Source organism: Scyliorhinus torazame, chromosome 21 (genome assembly GCF_047496885.1).
Source record: "Scyliorhinus torazame isolate Kashiwa2021f chromosome 21, sScyTor2.1, whole genome shotgun sequence".
Classification (NCBI taxonomy): Eukaryota; Metazoa; Chordata; class Chondrichthyes; order Carcharhiniformes; family Scyliorhinidae; genus Scyliorhinus; species Scyliorhinus torazame.
In genome coordinates, this window is record NC_092727.1 from 100,258,864 (window position 1) to 100,283,034 (window position 24,171).

General features: G+C 42.2%; 2 protein-coding genes across 2 annotated transcripts in view; one reads left to right on the plus strand and one right to left on the minus strand.

Moving 5' to 3' along the window:
- The window catches only part of LOC140398439 (SWI/SNF-related matrix-associated actin-dependent regulator of chromatin subfamily D member 2-like), a 61,674-nt gene extending 42,005 nt beyond the window's left edge, over window positions 1-19,669 (plus strand). The window contains exons 11-13 of the mRNA XM_072487126.1: window positions 8,959-9,081; window positions 12,311-12,412; window positions 13,981-19,669. Of these exons, the coding sequence (XP_072343227.1) occupies window positions 8,959-9,081; window positions 12,311-12,412; window positions 13,981-14,034 (279 nt within the window). The 3' untranslated portion in view covers window positions 14,035-19,669. The remainder of the gene's footprint in view (window positions 1-8,958; window positions 9,082-12,310; window positions 12,413-13,980) is intronic.
- A 631-nt stretch (window positions 19,670-20,300) lies between these two features.
- Window positions 20,301-24,171, minus strand: part of psmc5 (proteasome 26S subunit, ATPase 5) — a 56,909-nt gene continuing 53,038 nt past the window's right edge. Inside the window, exons 9-13 of the mRNA XM_072487127.1 lie at window positions 23,693-23,883; window positions 23,151-23,249; window positions 22,332-22,442; window positions 21,753-21,839; window positions 20,301-20,462 (exon numbers count right to left, since the gene is read on the minus strand). Coding sequence (XP_072343228.1) covers window positions 20,409-20,462; window positions 21,753-21,839; window positions 22,332-22,442; window positions 23,151-23,249; window positions 23,693-23,883 — 542 coding nt within the window. The 3' untranslated portion in view covers window positions 20,301-20,408. The remainder of the gene's footprint in view (window positions 20,463-21,752; window positions 21,840-22,331; window positions 22,443-23,150; window positions 23,250-23,692; window positions 23,884-24,171) is intronic.

Below are 24,171 nucleotides of genomic sequence, written 5' to 3' on the forward strand. Positions count from 1 at the left end.
GTGGTGAGTGTGCTACTAACTGAGCCACAGCCCTGAAGGACTCTTCTGAAAATGGGAAATATCCCTTGAAGATATGTGGTATAAGCAGCAGTTGGCATAATCTGGGAAGTTATCTATTTGTTACCAGAGCGTGCTGCGAATTTTACCAAGATATCGCGGCGCGTTGAAACATTCCGGGACCAGCACCCACGGGGATAATCTGAGAGGTGGAAGCCAAAAATTGTCTCCAAAGCAAAAAATGAAGCCCAAAGCATATGGGTGGTCGCGGTAGTGAGATTGCCATGAGATTTTGTTCATGTGGGATAATGTTGTATTAGGGTTGGTATTCTCTCCTGCAGTTTGATGGCCAACTCTAGTAAAACAAGCCAAACAACCCTATTAAATGCCTTTGACTCTGAACTGCATGATAAATAATCACTGCTTTTCAATGAGTGGTTTGGAGATTACAAACTCACGGATCTCCGACATGTGACACCCTCACCCACACCAATCGGTCAAGTGCAGCACATTACTAGATAACACAATAAATCATAATGGAAAAATAGAGGAATTAAACTTTGCATAATCTAAGGAAATTGCAGGCAGATTCTGGTTTGGAGCACCGCACAAATTAAATTCTTTCAAATGCAGCGGAAAAGCCACCTACCAATAATTGGGACTCTTGAGATGTAATTGCAGTCAATATCATTATTTTGGAATAAAACATGAATACTTGTATTGTCTCTCATAGATTATTGCCTGACAGTTATGTACAATAATATCATATTGATGGAATAGATGCCACAAGCCCTTGTAGTTGGAAGAGTTTCCAGTAGAATCCAGTTAAACCCCACCAGCCTCTGGTAATTAGTGATCAGTTATTCTACTGTTATAGTAGATAATTAATTATGATCGGTCTTGTTGATTAACTCAGCATATGGCACAGCCCCTTTCAGGAAATTAATTTCTCAAAGACCCTTTTTATTACTTATTTGGATGACCTGCTTATGTGTATTAATATTTCCAACTGTTTTATACTGGTCAACATTACATTTGAAACCATTGTCTGTGATTCCTCTGGGTTGCGCAGCAGCTCCCGAGAATGGGGCTGCTGTCCCAACTAGGAGAGGAGGCACTTAATTGGCTATGGCACTTAAAATTCAGGGGGAAGCCCCACCACTTGTCCATGCATGCTGGTGACGCACATTTCCTCCTTTGGTCGAGACCGTCTCTGTGGGGCGGCGAGGTAGTACAGTGGTTAGCACAGTTGTTTCACACTCCAGGGTTCCAGGTTCGATTCCGGGATTGGGTCACTGTCTGTGCAGAGTCTGCACGTTCTCCCTGTCTCTGCGTGGGTTTCCTCCGGGTGCTCCGATTTCCACCCACAGTCTAAAGATGTGCAGTTAGGTGGATTGGCCATGCTAAATTACCCTTAAGTATCCAAAAAGGTTGGTGGGGTAACTGGGTTATGGGGATCGAGTGGAGGTGTGGGCTTGGGCAGGGTGCTCTTTCCAAGGGCTGGTATAGACTCGATGGGCCAAATGGCCTCTTGCACTGTAAATTCTATGATTCTATGATCACATTTGGAATGTTGTGTTCAGTTCTGGGCACCTTATTTAAGAAAGGATGTTAAAGCCCTTAAGAGAGTGCAGAAGAGATTTACTGGAATGATATCAGGAATGGGAAATTTTAGATACAAGGAAAAATTGGAGAAATTTGGGTTGTTTTCCTTGGACCAGAGAAGATTAAGAGGTGACCTTATTGAGGTGTTAAAACTGTGACAGGGTAAAGAAGGATATTCAGTTTCCACTAGTTGGTAAGTCAGTGACTAGGGGGTCACAATTTCAAGATGGTCAGAAAGAGAGCTAGGATGAGATGAGGAGAAACTTCTTTACTCTGAGAGTTGTTGGGATTTGGAATGCGCTGCCTGGGAGAGTGCTGGAGGCGGATTCCATAGAAGGTTTTCAAAAGAGATCTGGATATTTGAAAGTGATGAATTTAGAGGGCTACAGAGATAGGGCTGAGGAATGGGACGAGCTGCATAGCTCTTTAGGGAGGCAGTACAGACATGATGGGCCGAATGGTCTCCTGTACTGTAACATTCTATGATTCTATAACGACCTTACCTTCTGCCACCGTTAGCACTCTTCAGCCCTTAATGATACCATTAACATCCTCCCTTTGTCTTATGCCAATGACACCTTTGTCAATCTCACCTTTGCTCTGACCTATCCCTGTCTTTTTCTTCTACCCACATCCTCCACCCACCTCTTCAACTATATAATTTCTATCCCTCTTCAGATCTGGGGAAGAGCCACATGGACTCGAAACATTAACTCTGTTTCTCTCTCCACAGATGCTGCCAAACCTGCTGTGTTTATCCAGCATTTTGCTTTTTTTCTATTTAGTAATAATATTTAGTACTGTCACAAGTAGGCTTGCATTAACACTGCAGTGAAGTTACTAGTTGCATTGGTATAGGGCAGCCACTTTCGTAATCAATTAATTATATTCGGAAGTTTTTAAAGGTGTTTTTGTGTCCTTGTGCCCAAAAGAAGTAGTTTAATTTTAAGAGGCTCCGTGAAGGCCCTCAGGGTGGGTGCAATTAGAAATACTGACCCTCTATTGGGAGGTGGGGGTGCGATCGCAAGGAGCAGTTTCCAGCACAATGTTTTGTAAACAAGCGCAAAGAAAATCGCTGCGACTCGATTTGCGCTGGACATGATATGCTTGAAATTCTTCAATCTTTACCACTGATCTGGTTGATGTTTGGGTGAGTTGAGCTGAAAGACCGAGCACGAGCACAATATAGTGGAGCAGACCTGCAGAGGTCATCCAAGGGGCAAATAGGCAGGAATATTGTGAGGATCAGACATGCTGAAGGAATCTTTCACAGACGGAGTTGAACAAGTTCCAGATCCAGTCAAACACATCTGTAAATGCATGCTTAGGTCAGTAAAGCTCACACTGTGAAAAGGTTCAAGGGGTTTAAATGCCAATATGATATCTGTAACAAATAAGAGGTATTGTACCTCAGAATCTCCAAGGAATATAAACTCTTTGAAAACATCGGTAGGGCAGAAATGTTTGAGTGAGTTTAACAGGTTATAGTCATTGTTTCTCTAAAGAGTTCAATAAGGAGCTGCCAGCACAAAGTTAGAAGTACTACTAGGTCATGTCTCACAAAATTACTGGAATTCTTTAAGAGGGTAACAGTTATTATGGGTAAAGAATAGCTGGTGTATAGAGCTCCCTAGGATTTTCAAAATCCGTTTGATAAGGGCTCTGCATCTTAATCTTTCGAAGGTAATGTTCTCTTTGAGAACCAATGGTGGTAAATAAACGAGTGATCAACCCGTTTGAAAGGGGCACACTCACGTTATTGATGTCACACGCCTCTGCAGCGCTCACTGCTCACGGATGCCTCAAGTGGTCACTGCAGTGCGTTCCAAGGGAACCGGGCGTGAAAAGGTGATGACTGTCTGGGGCTAATAACTCATAACATTTCCCCGAAACCTGGCGAGTCTTCTATTTACAGAATTTATAAATTGTAGTGAGAACATTTCAAATATTACACGCAGTGATACAAATAATGTATAGTGCAGGGGGAGACTGCAGCCACCAAAAGTGAGTTGGGCAAATTAATTAGGTGGGTTAAGAAATTGCAGATTAAATTTAATGTGGGTATATGTGCAGTTGTACAGGAAGAGGTATTCAATAAATGGATGTCCATTGTCAAAGGTGAAAAGCTAAAAGTTTTAGCACTGAAAATATTTCATCAATGTTATCCTGCTGTTACCAAGGTCAGTCGTGCATTGAGGTGCATTGTGTGGAATCAAACTTAGTTTGCGCAAATCAGGAAAACGAAGGCATGTCATCTTATGCTAATTTTGAGCACGTTACTTATAATTAGATATTGATGTGCTGTTGAACGTTTACAGAGGTATAATGGAATTTATGAAGGAATGCCAGCAGAATTAAATTAGTTTTCATGGCGATAGTTAAGTGGGGGATTGGTCCAGTTTAGTTAATCTTTCTAGTGTAATTCAGATTGATGATGAGAACCAGTATTATGATTGAATGGAAGGAATTAAGAACTGGATTGCAACAGATTCTTGCATTTAGTTTCTGGAGTGCTATGAAGGAAAGAAATCCAGCCTCTGTCTGATCTTTGCCTTCTTTGGCTCTGTCAATAGTACCTTCCCTGCCCATTACGATTTGTCCTCTTAGAAACAGTCACAGCCCCTCGGTATTCTCTTGTTACGGTGAGTGAGTCAGCAATATTCTTTTAGGGAGATAGTAATTTCTTTATGAAATGATTGAATGACTAAACAGAGTGCAGGTCGCCTTCTCATTTTGTGGAAAAATGGAGAAGGAAAGAGTGTACGTAGATAGTGCCCGTAGGAACTTGCATTACCCAAGCCAGCCATCTGTAATGGCCTATTTATTGTGAGTGGCATTACTCAATTGCTCCTGAATTCTTTCCAGTGGATTCACCGAGAACTGGACTGTAAGTGCCCAAAAGGCATAGCCTTGTGAAACTAAAGTACTGCATCCTGGCTATTTCCGACATCACATTCTTGTACTCTTGTTGATTTATCATTAGCTATTTCTCTGGCTTTGATCTTTTTTTCAACTGCCTAATAAATTATCAAGTCAGTATTTATAAGAAAATGAATATGAACATCGGTATGTAAGGGTATCTATGCGAAGATGGAAGAGCTGAGCTCGGTTTATTTTTTTTGTTTGGTTGAGGAGATCTGGCTTGCTTTCATGTCGAGAGATTATAGAAGCCATGAGCTCACAGAATCATACTGGGCCTGATTACCTCAGACCATGCTGAGCTTGCTGTGCGAGGCAGAATAATCTCTATAATAGAAAGAGCAAGTGACAGAGATCCATCCGTGTCAACAATGAAAGGTTGAGTTGCCGGTTCTTATGCAGACCCTTCCGAATCCAGTGCTTTTTTAAAAATCGTAATAAATTTTACTTCACATTAATGGTCACAGTGTAAATTCTTCACGGAAAGACTTTTCCTGTAGCGATCTCGATGCCATCTGATTTTTAAAAAAAATCTTTATTGTCAATGTAGGCTTACATTAACACTGCAATAAAGTTACTGTGAAAAGCTCCTAGTCGCCACATTCCGGAGCCTGTTCGGGTACACAAAGGCAAAATTCAGCATGTCCAAATTACCGAACAGCACATCTTTCGGAAATTGTGGGAGGAAACCCACGCAGACACAGAGAGAACGTGCAGATTCCACACAGACAGTGATCCAAGCCGGAAATCGAACCTGGGACCCTGGAGCTGTGAAGCAACAGTGCTACCCACTGTGCTACCATGTCTCCTTGCAACTGAGACTGATACAGAGTGGAATTTAATGGAGTCCGCTGGAGCAGGCGACGCGATAGTCAAGCCCGACGAGAGGCCGCAGTTCAGTCTACCGCTGTCAGAAAAACCTACCCCAATTAAGTCAGAGATAATCCGGCTCATTGATGAGCCACCTAAGGCACCTAATTTGAGAAGCAGAGGGCCCTTAAAGTGGCCGCACCCACAAGCAGAGTAGAGGGCTACTTCTTAAAGTGGCAGCGCACAACCAGGTCATCCTGTCACCATTTTGGAGGGATGTAAAAATGGGCATCATATACCCAGTCCTGTTAAACCTCTGGCACATGGAAGGAGTGCGCAATAAGGCTGAACCCGGTGCTTCAGAGGCTCCACAAATGAATCGCAGCCACAGGAGGCAGCACAAGGCTAGGCAATGGGGGAGAGACAGACCACGATGATGCCTGGCTTTCCAGGTGCGCAGAGTGTGATCAACTGCACCCATGTCACCAATCAGTGCACTCTCAGACCAACCAGCAGCATTCATCAACAGGATGGGGTTCTACTCATTCAGCAATCAGATTGTGCGTGACCACCAAAAACAGCTTCTGCAGGTGTAACAGATAACATGAGGCCTACCTACCTACTTCAAAACTTCCAGACAGGGTAAAGTGATCCCATTTGCAACAATGGCCGGGATTATCCATCCTCGTCATGAGAGATGCAGAGGGTTGGCCAAAACTGAGTGGCTAGCTAGGCCATTTCAGAGAGGGGGGGGGGTGCAGTAGAGAGTCAACAACATCACTATGTGGGTCTGGAGTCACATGTAGGCCAGAGCAGGTAAGGGCAACAAAAGTGAGGCAACAAAAGTGAAACAGGTGAGGTTTTACGACAATCGTTTCATGGCATTTAGACATTTAATTCGATATTTATTGAATTCAAATTTCACCATCTGCCATGGTGGGATTTGAACCCGTGTCCCCAGAGCATTATTACCCTGGGTCTCTGGATTACTAGTCCACCGACAATACCACTACACCAGGCCTCCCCATAAATAAGGCGTACGTGCGTTGTAATGCGTGCGAAAAGAACAACGTGACTGACTCCAAGTGTAAAGCAGATGAGCTATGTGGAAAGATTAGAGGAGCTTAAGTTTTACAGTGTTGAAAGACAGGACTCCGAATGATAAGTATATCAAACAGTGTAGATCAGCTAAGCCCAGAATATGATTTCAAGATAAGTCAGATCAGAGGAGATAAATAGAAATTGGTTATAAAAAATAATTAAAGCAAATGTCAGGAAGACATTCTTGAATTCAGGAATGATGAACGTTTAAAATCTACCCAGCAACGTGATCAAAATAGAAGTATCAGAGCCCTTTAACATCCGACAATATAAGAGTTTGTATACCATAGTAATGAACTTCATTGGGTCTCAAGGCCTCTCACCTGTGAAATTCTTGATATTTCTAATTTGTTGTGCTGTACAGTCTACAGTTTGAAAACTGATCCAAGATGGCGCTATCTACTGGAGTTTAGAAGAATGAGCGATGATCTTATTGAAGCGTATTAGATCCTGAGGGGGCTTGACTGAGTGGCTGTTGAAAGGATGTTCCCTCTTGTGAGACTTGAACTGGGGCGACGAAGGGGGGACTCCCATTTAAGACGAGATGAAGAGAATTCTTTCTCTCAGAGGGTCAGGAGTCTCTTCCCTCTGGAGAGCAATGGAGGCAGGGTCATTGAATATTTTTACAGTGTAGGTAGATAAATCCTTGACGAACAAGGGAATATATTTTTCTTCTTTATTCTTTCATGGGATGTGGGCATCGCAGTTAAGGCCAGCATTTGTTGCCCATCCCTAATTGCCCTCGAGCTGAGTAACATTTTAAAAGCCAACCACATTGCTGTAGATCTGGAGTTACATGTAGGCCAGACCAGTTAAGGACAGCAGATTTCCTTCCCTAAAGATCATTAATGATACTGCTGTTTTTTTTACGACAATTGGCAATGGTCTCATCATTCGACTTTTAATTCTGAATTAAAATTTCACCATTTGCCGTGGCGGGATTCGAACCAGGGTACTCCAGAGCATTACCCTGGGTGTCTGGATGACTAGTCCAGTGACAATACCAGCACGCCACTGCCTCCCTTATGGGTAATGGGTGTAGATAGATCAGGGGCGCGATTCTCCGACCCCCCACCGGGTCGGAGAATCGCCGGGGGCTGGCGTGAATCCCGCCCCGCCGTGTCCCGAATTCTCCGCCACCAGAGATTCGGCGGGGGAGGGAATCACGCCGGTCGGCGGGCCCACCCCCGGCGTATCTCCGCCCCGTGATGGGCCGAAGTCCTGCCGCTGTCAACCCTCTCCAGCCGGCGTGGATTAAACCACCTTTGGAACGGCGGGTCAAGGTGGCGCGGGCGGGCAACGGGGTCCTGGGGGGGGGGGGCGGAGTGATATGGCCCCGGGGGGTGCCCCCACGGTGGCCTGGCCCGCAATCGGGGCCCACCGATCCGCGGGCGGGCCTGTGCCGTGGGGGCACTCTTTTTCTTCCGCCTTCGCCATGGTCTTCACTATGGCGGAGGCGGAAGAAACCCCCTCCCCTGCGCATGCGCGGGGATGACGTCAGCAGCCGCTCCCGCGCATGCGTTGCCCGGCGAAGTCCTTTCGGCGCCGGCTGGCGTGGCGCCAAAGTCCTTTCCCGCCAGCCGGCGGAGCGGAAACCACTCCGGCGCGGGCCTAGCCCCTCAAGGTGAGGGCTTGGCCCCTAAAGGTGCGGAGACTTCCGCACCTTTGGGGCGGCCCGACGCCGGAGTGATCCGCGCCGTTTTTGGCACCGGGTAGCGGACATCGCGCCAGTTTGCGGAGAATCCCGCCCCAGATACGATCTTATTGAATGGCAGAGCAAGTTCAAGGAGCTGAATGGCCTACTCCTCCTAATTCTTGTGTTCGTATATAGTGATGCCAGAAGAATTATTTCCGTCTAGACATGTGGAATAAACTTCCAACAGTTAGCACTGTGACAATTAATTGTTTACAAAAATCACTCTTAAGAAAAAGGATTGGAATCTCAGGGTCAAATATAAACACAGGTTAATCAGATATTCTAAGGTGCACTGCTTTCTGCCTTGTTAGGATCATAGAAATGCCGCCATTGAAAGACAGTTGGCCAAGTTGACTGAAATGTGGATTATGGATTGTGTATTGTCTGTCTGCTGGACAAAGCACAATGGCTTTTTCTCCTTCCATGTTTCCACTCCTTCCTCCTTACTTTATATTTTTAAAAAAACATATTTTAAAATGCTGACTTGCAGAGGCGGCCCAGTGGTTAGCACTGCTGCCTACTGTGCTGAGGACTCCGGTTCGATCCTGACCAAGGTCACTGTCCGTGTGGAGTTTGCACATTCTCCCCGTGTCTGCGTGGGTCTCACCCCCACAACCCAAAGATGTGCAGTGGGTGGATTGGCCACGCTAAATTGCCCCTTAATTGGAAAAAAAATAATTGGGTACTCTAAAATTAAAAAAGAAATGCTGACTTGCACACAAAAACACACACATTCTGTTTTGCTAGCATTTGATCGGATGTTCTGATGATGCCTGTGAAGGTTCTGCAAGTGTTTTGAGCAAATAATAAGTGGATGCATTATTTTCTAGATTCATGACACAATTGAATCTATCAACCAGTTGAAGATCCAACGTGACTTCATGCTGAGTTTCAGCAACCACCCTCAGGAGTTCATCCAGGACTGGACGAAGTCACAGTGCCGAGACTACAAGGTAAAAATGCAAGAGTAATTCAATACCTCAGGTTGTGACTTTTTGAGATTTCCTGAACACAAAGGGTAGGGCCAGGAGTTAAATGGAAGTACAAGGATTTGCTGTTTGGTTCCCAGACAGGTAACTGAAAGCACACCTAGATTTGCATATTCAAGTGTGCAGTTAGGCTCACTTGAATATGTCTGTGCCGGAGAATCCTAATGCCCGGGATCGAACGCCTGCGCCTGGGATATCTATTTAGCACTGGTTTCCACAAACGTGGACCAGGCATAATGGCACTTGAGTGGAGGGGGAAGCGATCGGAGACAGGTTCTGGGTGAAATGGTACCTTGGCACCCCCCGATGCCACCTGGGCACACTGGCATTGTATTCTGGCACCCTGCAAGTGCCTAGGCGCCAGTCTGCCTGTGCCAGGGATTGGGCTCTGGGGTACCCTGCCCTTGAGGTAGGGTGTGGGCGGCTTGAGGCCCACTAATCAGTAAATTGGGGCATTGGTGGTGTCAGAAGGCCACGGTGGGGGGGCGAGAGTTTGGGGTACCATTTTTAAATGGCGGCACACTGATCTCTTCCTGCAGTGATGAGCTGCATGTCAATGAGGCCTCGCCGGGGCATTCCTTGCAGAGGCGCCCCCAAAAAAGCAAAGTCCGTTTTGATAGCGGTGTCGTTCTCGGTGCTGCAGCCTCCAAAAAACACCCTGCTATCGCGGCCAAAAGGATTTTTGTGTTAAATCGCACCCAAAATACATAACAGTCCTTCTAAATTTTGCTGCATCTGAAGTGCGAGTGCCTGATTAGGATATTGGGGTTAGACCTTATGAGAACAATCAAGGTATAGCAACAACACTTCAGCCCCTCCAAATACATCAATGTCTCTAACAAGCCACCCACCTTCTTCTCAGATGTCCCGTAGATTATTTAAAATAATTACCCATTATAAATTTACTGTGATTTAAATTGTCTGGTTTAAATAGCCTGCCTTTTTTCTTACCTGTATAATTAAAAGTCTTTTCATCCAGAACCTTTCCCCAGTGTTCTACTTCAAAGGTGTTCCTGGAGCTTTGATTCACTTCAGTACTGTACCCGGAGAGAAATGCAGCAGCCCATACCTTAAGCTGAGCAGGTTAAAAATGCTTAAGTCACCAGTAGAAAAGAATATAAATATTCCTTGTTACAGTATCTCCTATTCGTTTTGGTTGTTAATTAAAATTTCGGAACTAAATATGCCATTTAGGATGAGGGTTTGTTTGTGTATTGGATTTAACCTGATTATGTGATCAACTTTGCCAATGGAATAAGTCAGGAAATTTGAGCGTTGCTTCTGATTTACCCATTCAGACAGTATTAGCACTACTTCTGAAATAGTTTTTTAAATTAATTCATGAGATGTGGGCGTAACTGGCTCGGCCAGCATTTATTGCTTCTTTCTTAAACCATGGTGTAGGTACAGCCACAGTGCTGTTAGTTAAAACTGACAGATCAGCAGAGCAGGAAATCAGTTTCTTGGAGTTAAGAAGACACTCCAGTTGAAAATTAGTCCCCAAATCGCAGAATAGTTACCAGTGACTTGTAGGTCAGGCAACACAGCCTGATCTTGATTTACAATTGCACGCAAGTGACATCTTGTTAGGGCTTTTTACACACTGCCTTCAGTGTGTAAAGTGTTAGAAGAGAAAGGAAGTACTGGGTAGGATTACCCTAATTATCTTTTATAGAAAGCATTTCGAAAGACACTTGCTCTGCAATTATGTGAAGGGAACCTGGCAGATGAATGCTGCAAATGTTGGCCTGACGTTCCCTTGCCACTGTTTTAGCAGGGGTATTAACCCTTTCATTTTAAACACCACGGCTAAAATCATGGAGGGTGAAAATACAGATGGTACATTAGGCATTTTATATAGACCAATATATAGGTCAATAGGGGCTGGTTTAGCACAGTGGGCTAAACAGGTGGCTTGTAAGGCACCACAAGGCCAGCAGCGTGGGTTCAATTCCCGTACCGGCTTCCCGGAACAGGCACCAGAATGTGACGACTAGGGGCTTTTCACAGTAACTTCATTGAAGCCTACTTGTGGCAATAAGTGATTATTATAATATTATTATATACCAAGGTGCAACTACTGGGCCACTGTACACAGGTGAGGAACGTTCAGGTCAACTAGCCTGCAAATGTTAGCTATGCGTAGTTTTCCATGAGATATGACTCGCCCTTATACCAATTCTTTTCCACTGAGGTGACGAGGAAGCACAGGTTGTAACATGTATTAAAATGCAATATTTCCCCAAATTAAGAGGAAATCAAGAAACATGAAGTTTCACATTCCTATCTGTGGGATTATCGTAATGACTGTAACACTCCTGAAAATCTATTGACAGAAGTAAATTTAGAACGATTCTACAAAGGCAGACAGCCCTAGCTGTAGACTGGTAGTTCTTGGTTTTGTCGCCGCTTGGGGAACCATGTGTCGGACCAGAACTTTGTATTGTTGGAATCTTCCATTTGAAACTCCTGTTTTAAATACAGAATAACGCAATAGGAGAAAGAGTAGGCCAATCAGCCTCTCATGCCTGCTCCATTGGTCAGTTAGACCATGGCTGTTCTAATGTGGTTGTAACTCTACTTTCCTGCCTGTCCTCCATTGCTCCTTGACTCCCTATCAGTCAAAATCTGTTTAGCTCATCCTTGAATATATTGAATGACCCAGACTCCACGCTCACTGGAAGAGAGAATTCTAAATACCAACTAGCATTGAGAGAACAAATTCCTTCTCATCTCTGCTGAAATGGGAGACCCCCGTATTATTAAACCAAGCTGCCTAGTTCTAAACTCCCCCACAAAAAGAAATATACCCTGCCAAGCCCCTCAGAAGCTTCTATGTTTCGATGAGATTACTTCTCAATCTTCTAAAGTCCAGTGAGTGTAGGCCCAGCCTGCTCAACCTTTCCTCATCAGACAACTCTTACATCCCAGGAATCAGCCTACAGTGAACCTGCTCTGAACTTCCTCCAAAGCAAGTATGCCCCTCCTTAAGTAAGGTGGCTAAAACTGTGCACTGTATAACAGATCCGATCTCACCAATGCCCTGTAGAGTGCAGCAAGACTTTCCTACTTTTGTACAACATATCACTTGCAGTAAAGTTTATCCTCAAGTATAACTGCAACTCCGTCACATTGTAATAGTTTGCCTTGGACACTTGATATGCTGAAGTTCTTTGCTTTGAATTGGATCCAGATTATGACTGATATCATTGGAAACCCAGAAGAGGAGAGAAGGGCTGAGTTTTACCACGAGCCGTGGACACAGGAAGGGGTCGGAAGATTCATCTTCTCAAAGGTGCGAGGAATATTTTTCACAGGGATGTCTCTATTTTTTTGTCTTTGTGGACTGGGCAGTGAAGGTTCGTGAATAACATTTGAAGTGAAGGTCATGTTCCTGTTACTTTGTGCCTGCCTCAAGTTGCTGGTGTTGTGTTCCGATTTTAGCATCAAGTCAACAGTGCTACAGAACACCTTCCAAAACTCCAGATGCACAAAATTCAAACAAGGTATTGCAGCAAAATAGGAAATAAACAGGAGAAAGATGCTGAACATCTGAAATGGCGTAAAACCAGAAATACTCAACAGGTCGGGCAGCATCGTGAAGAGCGAAACGGAGTTAAAAGTTTTCAAATTTCGGGGACTGGATTCTCCACCGGCGGGATGCTCCGTTTTGCCGGCAGCCCGGGGGGTTTCCAGACGGCATGGGGCTGTCCCACAATGGGAAACCCCATTGACCGGCCGGCGTAACGGAGCATCCCACCGGCAGGGTGAAACAGAAATGTGGCGCGGTGGGCGGGCGGGGAATCTAGCCCATGATCTTTATTCAGAACTGGAGTGATGAAATATCACTGCAGATAGGGCATGAGTTGTTTGGACTCCTAAGGGCCAGATAGCCAAGCCTAAGGCTACAGTTCAAGAACCCATTTCATTTTAAGTGGGCAAAGACTGGGCATAGTCTGTTGTTTCCATGTGTCGCTTTTTAATTATTTTTCTGCTCTCTCTAGTTTTGCTGCTTGACAGTAGACATGGCTTTTCAAGTGGCTAGGGGTTGACATAAGGCCAGATTTCTTCCCTCCTTTTGTTCCTTTCTGGAGACATGCCCGGTCCTTTGCTCAGCATTCTAATTGGCAGCACAACCAAGAGCCAGAATTGTGCATGAAGAAGCAGAAGCGAAAATATAAGCCCTGTCCTAAACCCTCTGTATCACAGCAGTCAGCCATAATCTCCATCGCAATTGCAGGCAGTTACTTTGGAAAGGTAACTCCACCCGCTGCATTGCATAATCTCTTTAATCCCTCTCCCTCTTCAATCTTCTGTAATCACTTTGTCTTTTTCATTTCTCACTCGTTCTCCGAGGCTGCCTGGAATTTTGACTACCTTCTCTGGAAAGTTGCCTCTATTTAGAAGGCTCTAGCTGTAATCCGGTACATCCACAAGGGGTGGGGAAAGATTTAGGAGCTTAGCAATGTGTTGTGTGTGTTTGAATCATAGTGGATTTTGTTTTTAAGCTCAGGACATATCTGAGCGAGCACCGAACCCTAATTCTGCTTGTGCAAAATGTTTTTTTGTGGGTTCGCACCAGAAGATTACAAAGAAAACTGCTACACTCCCGTGTAAAATGTATCATGTAATGGTCCCCTCCACTGTATTCACGAGAAGTGTTATTTTAAAACCCAAAAGGGGTAAGTTTTGGACAATATAGGAAATGTTCACTTGTGGATCCCTGACACTTTCAGCGCAGTGATTTTGCAGGCGATGGGACGGAGGCAGTTCTATTAACAATGCGCAAAGCGTATGCACTGCAATATAAAACCATGCCCACAGTATTCTGAACTTTAAGAAATCTCTGATTCTTCCATACAGGTTCAGCAACGCAGACAAGAACTGGAGCAAGTACTGGGAATCCGCATCACTTAGACACAATTGTGCCTCCCTTCCAAAGAACTGGAGCTCGACATTCACGTTACTTGCACTGCTTCTTCGATGTCAGAGAAACACACCTGGTTGGGATTGTAGATCACAAGCAGGAAAATCATTCTTTGCTGGGGACATTCTAGTAATATTTTTGATAAAAGTCTCACCTTAAAAACACAATTTAAAATTTCAGCAACATCCTGCCCTCCTGCTGCAGTAGAGGCAGAGATTGTCTTGACATATCTTTTTAAAAGCCATTGCTCAGTGAGTGATCTTTGGTAACTTATCAACTCCAGCAACTTAATTTGATTGAAAGGCCTCTGGCACGGCCCAAATCTGCCATTAGATTTGCACTTTTTTTGTGTTGAAATGAAAAAGATTGCACAACTGAGTGACTTAGTCAGAAGCCCCAGAATAGCCCGATACCCTCATAACGTCAGTAATTCATGATTGTAATGGCTATCCCACCCGCCCCCCTCCCAGGACAGCAGAGGCTTGCAGGCATAAAGTTTGCTTTCGGGTGTGATTAACGGGGTGTTTCTCACCGGCTGCAGCGCCGAGATTCGCCTCGCTATTCACCGGCACTTTGCCAGTTTTTTGGGCCTCAGGTAATTAGTTTCTCCACGCCGAGGCCACACTTTAGTGATTTCCTGCACTGGTGAGCTGAACTCCTCCGCTTTCTGCCCGCCACCCCCAACCTTCTTGTGGCCCCTGGAACATCCCTCTAATAGGCAAGGCATCCCCAGACCCTGGCAGTGCCAACTTGGCACCCAGACAGTGCCAGTGGGAGTTTGTGGAAACCAGTGCTGAATGGTGCCCGGTCAAGATTTTGCATTCACAGCCGCCGATTCCCAGACGCCGGGTGAAAGTGGCATCCGAGTATTTAAATATGCTGATTCTGCCCACGGCCAGTGAGAACGAAATCTAGATTGCGCAAGGCGGAGTGATCCGTGATCGACCCAGCTTGGATAGCGCCGGAAACAACGCGTGTCTGAATTGCGGCCATTATTAGATAGTTGCAATCTCACATGGAGAAAAGCCATTTTTATTCTTGTAAGCACTTAAAACAAAACAAGTTCAGTCCAAAACCTGATTGCACTATTGGCGTTTGAACATATTTTGCACTCTTAAATTAGTAGCGAAGTTGTAATTTTGAGGCTCTGTGAGAAGACATAGAAGTAGACAATATGGGTTGTCGAACCTGCCCTGCCATTCAATACAACCATGGCTGATCTTGGGCTCCAACTCCACTTTCCTCCCTTGATTCCCGGAGACCAAAAATCTGTCTATCTCAGCCTTAAGTATGAGATTTTGCTTAATCTTAGCCCTAAATTATCAACCCCTTGTGCCCCCTTGTTCTAAATTCCCAAGCCTGGGGAAACAAACTGTATGTCCAGCCTGTCAAACCTATCCGACAATGTTTGCCCATCAAAGGTCTTGCAAAGTTTGATCTTGCCGTGGAAGAGCGTGCAGCGAAGTGTGGAAGAAATATTTTCCGTATCTTCTGTTTATTGTGGGAGCATTTGATCTTGGCCAAGCAATGTCACTGCCTGGGTAACCTTTTGTAAAACTCAAACCCTCTCCTGTTCTTCAATTTTGATTAGTTCAGTGTTTGAAAAGATAGATCATCAAGCTGGAATTGGAACTGAATATCATAGCAAGAGGTCAAGGAAATAACTAGTGCATTGCTTGAATTATTTAATTCTGTAGCAATATGTATTCCCATCACTTGGAGTACTACCCCCAATCAGATTAACGATAAAGTTAGACATTATCCAGATTGTCCCCTTGCAATGACACACTTCAGATTACATCACCTTCAGGAAAGTACATTAGTGACTAGAGATCTGTATAATCTGCCTTATCCTGTGAACCGATCTCTTGTGTCAGTGTTAAAACATCATTCACATTGCATGTAAAAATCTAAAATTGTGCCATTGCATCCAACCCAAAGTGTGCACTGGTTCTCGAGATTGCCGAGTGGTTGCTCAGATGGCTATCGTGGAAAAGAAAGTTGTTTTTAGTCACATTCCTGTTTATGGATAAATGTGGGAATCAAAATGAGCACTTCGTTGTTTGATAGACCATTTTGGGAAGTCCAGATGGAGGATAGATTAGGCTTTAAATGGAAAATACACTTTGTCAGGTAATACCATAAAGATAACTGGGCAATGTTTCTGGCAAGTCATTCAGCAATCTTGAAGACCACTGCTGTGAAGAGAATGAAGACAACTGCTGTGGGGAGAATCCCATTTTTTTTTCAAGTAAGCGAGCCAGATTTCTTCCAAAATACATATTAGAAATCAAAATTGTACTTGTGGAGTTGGGGGGATTGTATGAAAAATGCACTCCGCCTATATCCTCAAAAGTGCTTAGCTGGTTCAAACCAATATTTTTTGTAGGGATTCAATTTTTCATTTAATGTTGAACCAATGAAATACTTTTTATTTTTAATACTGCTAGCCACCAGAGTAAATTTAAATTTGAAACAGGCTCTTGAGGACAAAGTTGATGTCAATCAAAGTGTCACTGGGAGTGCAAGCTCTATAGCAACCCAACTGTAATAAACATTTAACTCAATTTTAGGACTGTGCAACTCAATTTCAAATTCATGTCCTGTTTTATGTTTTCTGAATAATCATCAAAGTCAGTTAAATCTAGAGCCATATGGTGGGTAATGCAATTAAAGTACACTAGCCAAAGCATTAATGCACAATAATAGGAACATTCACTATAATAACGAATCCTTTTCCAAAATCTGGGGCCTGAAACAAATTAATGCAAATCTGCACAAATAGCTGGATCTAAGCAAATAATTAGAGAATCGTAATAGAAATACAGATGGGTTCCAATTCCATCGTTGTGGGGTTTTTAAAGTTTGAGATTTTATTAATATTTGATTTCCTTAAGTATATTTAGAGAAAGTTGCTTTCTTATAGCATTGTACAATCGCTTTTTTTTTAAAATATAAAACAAACATTTTCAAAGTTCAGGAAAATAAAGTTTTTAAAAGGTACGTGACTGTTGAATATATCAGGTAGAAGTTGCGTTATTTTTCATTAAAACTGCTGAGTGCAAATTTAAATGTTATATCTGAGTTAGAGTTTGCAAAGCTTTAATGGTTTACAATGATGATTGCTGTGCGAGTGTGAAATAGTTTAGAATGGGTTTTGAATTGCCGAGAAATTGCTTGTGAGATTGTGATTATTAGTTAGGTGGTTGGGCAATAAAGGTATCAAAGTATCTGTACCAGGAGGGAATGTCTCTCATTTTAGTGTACCATCAATGACTAGCACAAAGTCATTAAAATGTATAATCATACCTCACTGATCCCAGGTCCTATATCACCTCTGAAAGGACATCCTGATTGGCAAACTAATAATAAAATTATACAGTCCAGCCCGGATGCTAGTTAATCTAGTTTAATCAGCAGGCACTTAATGCAACTTACATCGTCATTTTGTCAAAATGCCACAAAATACAAATGTGCATCATGAGGCATTTTATTTGTAGGATTTTCAGCTTGTGGTGCATTGTACACATCTCAGGAAATATATGTTTTGTACATGATCTGAATGATGCCGTTTGCTGTTATTAGTTAATAAGCTACTGAAGCAGTTGCATTAAAAGCAGGTCAGCACAATTCGATCATGAATAAGTCCAGCAATCGGCCCTTATGTGATTCTTTTTTTTTTTTAATTTAAATTTCCCTCCCCTGCTGATTGCTGTCCTGATAGCAATCTGTGGATTGGTTTCCTTAGCCAATGACAACTGAAATTACCATTTTTGTACAAGCCAAGGCAGTGAGTGTTTGTCACTAACCGGCCACCAAGTCCATTCCACCCAACTCTAAACCTTCCCTCATCCTCTCTATACAAGTTCAACTCCAGCAAATATAACCGAACAGGGACCAAATGGGAAATTAAATCTTAGTTTAGTAACAGCCAACAGTATAGAATTGTTTTTTTAAAATCTATAAAGTTGTGTTAATTAAGTTAAAATAATCAAGCTTCCTTATCGCCTGGCTTCCTTCCATGATAATGAAAATACAGAATTAGACACTGAAATTTGTTTAGGTTTCCACTTAGCGGCACACTAGGTTCCACAAATCCGATAATCCTACCTTGTGATCCTGCCAGGCTCATTTGAGATTTTATTACACGAGGCAAAACTGTTTGGCATTTCTAAAGACAATTAACTTCTCCACTGAAAATGTCAATAGGTGAAACTTCCCCACTTCTCCAACATACAATGTTGCAAATGGTATACATGCACATTTAAAGCAAGGGAAATAGTTTGACTCTACTGGGATGAAGAATCTGGGCACACATTCCGAGTTGTATAAACCCATTCAGGTTAGCGAATGTCATCTTGACTGGAATTGGGCCACTGCAGGACCATTGTTGAAAATGTAAACCATTTTCAAGTCAAATAGGATAGGGTCTTTTGCTCAAACTACCTTTGAAAAAAAAACGAGACCCCAAGTATTGACTTACTAAGGTTTTAAAAACCTATGAATAGGAAGCACACTACAGTGCGGATAAGAGCATAGACTCCACATCAGGTTGACTTTTGAGTACATTAGTTCAGGGTTTAAATATTTGCAGACAGTGAAGTAAGCATACATTGTTCAGTTTTATAACTGCATTATAAACCTACTAGTATAGTACCTAGTTGCTAAAATATTGTGATGCAACAGGGCAGTAATTTCCATTAGTGTGACTGAATAATTGGGCAACTTGATCATGATGGATGGGTGAGGCTAACAAATAGACCATAAGCAATAAGACAAACAGCATGTGGCTCCATTCCCAGTAATAAGTTCAGAGTTAAAATTAAAATGCAATTGCCTTTGGAAATGCTGGGATCCATGTTACGTGCCCTGGGCATGGATTCCTAAAAGTATAAGAACATGTCTGATTGGAAAATGACATGACTGAAATGAGAGACATTCTTCCTGTTGTCTACAGCATGCGGCCAATAGTGTAACAGCTATTAAGTGATGCTTTCACACGTTTATATTTACAGATTTTTAAAAATGTTCTGATGCTTTTATATTCAATGCAGTGGTGTTCAGGACCAAGGTACATGTGGATATTTATAGAAAACGCCTGTATTAGTTAGTTACTGGACTTAAGTGTGATTTGGATCAAGGATTGCATTTTATGCTGCAAACGTTTAATTAATTTTGATACTGTTTGGAAAGTTGTACAGCTTTAACTGAAGGTGGTTCAGCCATCTTCCATTCCAAAGGGTTCATGGTTCCCTAAAGCAGAAATATGACCCAAGGCTGCCATGTTTCAATTTTACAACAATATGATGCAGCAGTTTCAGTGCTGCACCAGCATAACACTGTCTTGCTATGTGGGAACTCTGAAGCCATTAGTGGGAGGCAAGCTTAAAAAGCTGGTTTATAGGAGCTCATTGGGATTAATTTTCAACATAAAGTGTCAGATCTATTTTGTAGGCATTGCTTTGACAAGTGCAAAAAAAATGCTCATTTCTTATATACATTATAATTTGGTGCTTCTGTTCCATTTGGGACCACATTTGTACCAGAGCCAATATACAATCATGTACAAGGTTCAGAGGATCCTGTAGAGGTTTTTGCATTGAAAATAAACCAAAACAAAGCTGATCTCTACTGTATTTATTTCAAAACTGCTCATTTTGTGTGTGTGTGTGTGTCTGGGGGGGGGGGGGGGGGGGAAGATACCAGAATTGGGTGAAACAGATTATTAGTTTCTGCAGAGATTCTCCTACCAAAGCAAGCAAAAGGTCCTAGTGTTTCTTATGATGGAAGATGTCCAACTCCTGCAGAGTCTGCTTCACCCAAATTATTTTTAACTTGCATTTTCAAAAAATGCAACTAAGAATTATATTGGATGCAAAGTATCCAGAGCCTTACTGTTCCATTCAGCTTGGGCAGTTCTGCAGTCATTGACCGAATGAACACCACCATTCATTCGCCCAAGTAAACCATTTTGAGTGAATCATTCGACATGCAAAATATGAGTTTGCTGGACGAATGTTGAGCAAAGTTCATGGGTGAAAAACAGTTTTTCAATGTTTATGAAAGCTATCACAATAAGCAGCAGATTTTGGAAAATGGAAGAGAAAAAACTGACTTCCAGCCTATAACCCCTGAAAATAATCCAAAAATGGCAGGTCCAGTCCAGATGCACTAGTTCCTGGCAAGTATTTAACCTACTCAAGGAAGATCGCTGCAACTCGTTATGTATGACAATGACCATTTAATAACTAAAGTCTCATGTTTCATGAACATTTATTAAAGACAGGAAAGTTTACAATGATTAGATATTTTCAAACAGTAAAATCTGCCAATAGCCTGCTTACAACAACCTCACTGCATGCATTTACTTCCAAAGCTTCTTGATGCTCATGTTCTTTTCACTGTCCTTCTGCATAACCTGCAATTAAAGAAAAAGATTTGCTGGTAAACAGGGTTGATGATCACCATGAACAGCAGGGCCTAACTTAAGTGATCAACGAAGCAACCTTTTATCAAATTAGTCCTCACAGATACTAATGGATTCTAAAAACAGACTTAAACAATTGCTTTATTATTGGAAAAAAAATACATGACGACTGTGGTCATGGGTCAATTTCATTAATCGTGTAGTGATCACCAAGACATGGGCAAGTCTGTTTCAGGTCACTAATCAAAATGCTACTGTATTTCAGCAAAGCACCAGGCATAGAATCATACTGGACACCTTTGTTTCTGGCACTTGCACAGTAGAAATTAGAATGAAAAAAAAAAGGTAAACACTCCTTCCTTATTCCCTACAAATACAACACATGGAGAGAAATTTGCTTGAAAGCCAGGAAGTGGAGTGTTTTGGCTCAGACTGAAGGGCTGAAAATAAGCCTCAGTGTGTGAGAGAGAGAGAGAATGACTGTAAAGAACTGAAGGAAGACAGACAAGTAGAAGCTGCAATGTAAACGAAGGAAAACAGGAAATAAGTAAATACAATGGAAAGATACCGGTAGTATGGATGAGAGACAAAGTTCCAATTCCCTGATAATGTAGGTAAATATAGCCATATAAAAGTGCCAATTTCTTGGGTTTTATAAATAGTACAAGAATAAAATCAAAAAAGCATTTGTACGAAGCACTGGTTTAACTTTGATTAGAGTAGTTTTAGATGTACCATGATAAACGTATAAAGTCATGCAGTATAGATTCACCAGGATGACAGTAGTTATGAGATCAGACTAGTTATTAGGATTATGTTTCAACAGGGCAGGTTAAGATGATCTAATAATCAATGTATGGTTTTGATATAGTAGGACTATTCTGTTTGGGAATCACTGGTGAGGGCTTTATCAATTTAAAATAGTCACTTGAATGCAACAAAACACACCAATTGAAAATGCGCCACGCAGGAAACGAACACTACAGACAAGCAGCAGTCCCTTTATGATACACTCATGCACGACAATCTTAAAGGACCTTGAAGTGCACAGTGAAGAGGCATGAGAGCATTATTTAAATGAGAGGTTAGGAGAAATTGTACTGCAAGGAGTGGTTCTGTTGCACACAGTACTTTGCCATAAGAAGCAGTTTCAAATTAAATGGTTTTGTGATAAAAGTTTATAGATTTAATCTGGAGAAAAAATTTGCAACATTATTGCTTTTAATCAAGTAAAATGACTTTCAATCAGGTAAGATTTGTACAGCATCTACAGTATCTCACCTTAGCCACTGCCATTTCAAAGTCTTCTTGTGTAACATGAACTCTTCTTTCTCTTAAGGCATACATGCCGGCTTCTGTGCATACTCCCTGCAAAATAAAGGTACATCTCAAAATCTGACCCAATTAATAAATCACGCCAATGTCAATAGATGCATGTACTCCTTATGGTGCACTGGAAGTTTAATGAGCTACAGCATAGTTCTAACAGAGGCATTGCTGATCTACCGTCCAATCAGGTGTACCAAGTGGCAAAATAACAAGTCGGAAGCAAGTTGCATAGGGCAATTATTTTTTCAGAATAAAACAAATCTAACTTAGTGAAGAAATTTACAATTAAAAGGGAATTGCAACTTTGTTTTGAACAATTTGGCTCAATATGCTAGTGCAAGTATCTAAATTTCCAATATCTTTCCACTTTATTATTTGGTTGGAGTAGATCTAAATGTGAGGGAAGACTTTTATGGTGTGCAAGATTTCATCAACACAGTCACATTTTAGTGGGAAAAAAGTCAAGGACTTTGCAGTAGTGCATTTTCCAATCACGCACACAGCAGATTTATGCCTGGGTCACTCTCTCACCTTAACCTCTGCACCTGATGCCCCTGGCATCAGCTCAGCAATTTTGCGCAGATTGATACCACGTGTTAAGTTCATCTTGCGAGAATGAATCTTCAGAATGTCAAGGCGAGCCTGAGAAAAGGGAAGGGGTTGTCGGCGAGGAAGCAAAAACAACATTCTCACTAAGCAAAACAGTTCACATTTGTCCATACTATTAAAATGTGTTGATAATGAAGTGGATTGGCTTTTATGAGAAGCATATTATGTTGGATTTGAATCACTCAAAGCCAAGTCTGGGAACACTTGGCTTTTAAGCAAAACAGGCCACATGGAATTTTTCAAGTAATTGTGTCAAAGTGCCATGGGCCAACTAATAACTTGCGTTGTAGCAGCAAAAGAAAACTGCTTTGAAAAACCATGTTTAAGAGCAGCATCCGTTACTTAAATAGTTGAAGTGATAAAGAAACAACATCAGACTTTCTTAAATAGTTCCAAATTCCTAACATCAATTATGGTTCCTAAAGATAGCCAGGGAATTCACTATTTTACCTTAACAGTGTTCACTTTGCCACCCTTCTCAAAACAAATCAGAAAAAACAAGTAGTCCCAGGATATATCTGCAATTAATTAATAGAGCAGGCCCAAACAGACGCAGTGCTTCATCTACAAACGAATGTTAAATTATTGGCAAACGTAAAAAATATATCTTCCCAAGGAGTTTTTTTTTGTATAAAACGGGAATTGTACAAGGCAAGTGTAAATTTCATCAAGGAAGAACATTTTATTTTTAAAATAACTCCATTGTGGACATCCACTTGCATGATACCATTCCAAACTCACCTCTTCATTTGGAGGAGGGAATTCAATTTTCCTGTCAATTCGTCCTGGTCGCAGCAAAGCAGGATCAAGGATATCAATTCTGTTGGTTGCCATAATTACCTACGCCAAACATGGAAATAACAGGAGTCAATAGTATACAGAGCCAATAGAATTAAAATTTTGTTCAGGACGCACAAATTATTTTCATTTCTCCCTGGCCTCTGAGCAACCACATATTTATTTCTTTGGCTCTCTGTTCAATCAATCAGAGAGATTGTGCCCATTTCTAAGGCAAATGCAAGTGCGGCACGGGCTCCAGTGCATGCACAAAGGGACATACTTCGCCACATAAGCAACCATGGCCTGATGTGCAGATGAAAGCTTCCAATGAATAAATTCTTGACATTTAATTATTTTTCTCCCAGCCTTAATGGGATATGGGGAGAGAGAAGCTCACCTACAAGACAAGGTTCCTAACAGTCTCTTCCTCGTCTGTCTTCCCTTCCAGCACTTGAACGACCATGTTTTAGTACACATAGTTAGCTCGTGTATATAAATTGTACCTTAATATTCTTAGTGGCCTCAAACCCATCAAGCTGGTTGAGAAGTTCCAACATGGTGCGCTGCACTTCACTGTCACCACCAGAACCACCCTCCAATCGCGAAGAACCAATCGAGTCAATTTCATCCATGAAGATAATGGACGGAGCATGCTCTCTGGCCATCACAAACAGCTCCCGCACCATACGAGCACCTACAAAGGTAGGGTGGGTTTTACAAAAAGGCAGATTTCTGCAGTGTATCAATCTGAATTACAAACTTTTGTATTCCTGAAGGTGGCCAATGTTTATTAAAAATGCGTGCATACTCACAAGTCTACAGATTGTTTGCTAAGCCTGTACTAGTTACATTAAAATTGTCAACTGTTCAGTGATGTTTTCTGTTACCTGCACAGGTTATCTTTCACAATTTCCACGATGTGGGAAAGAGGAGAATGAATCAAGCCATCCCACCCAATCCACATCTATTCTAAACGAAAATA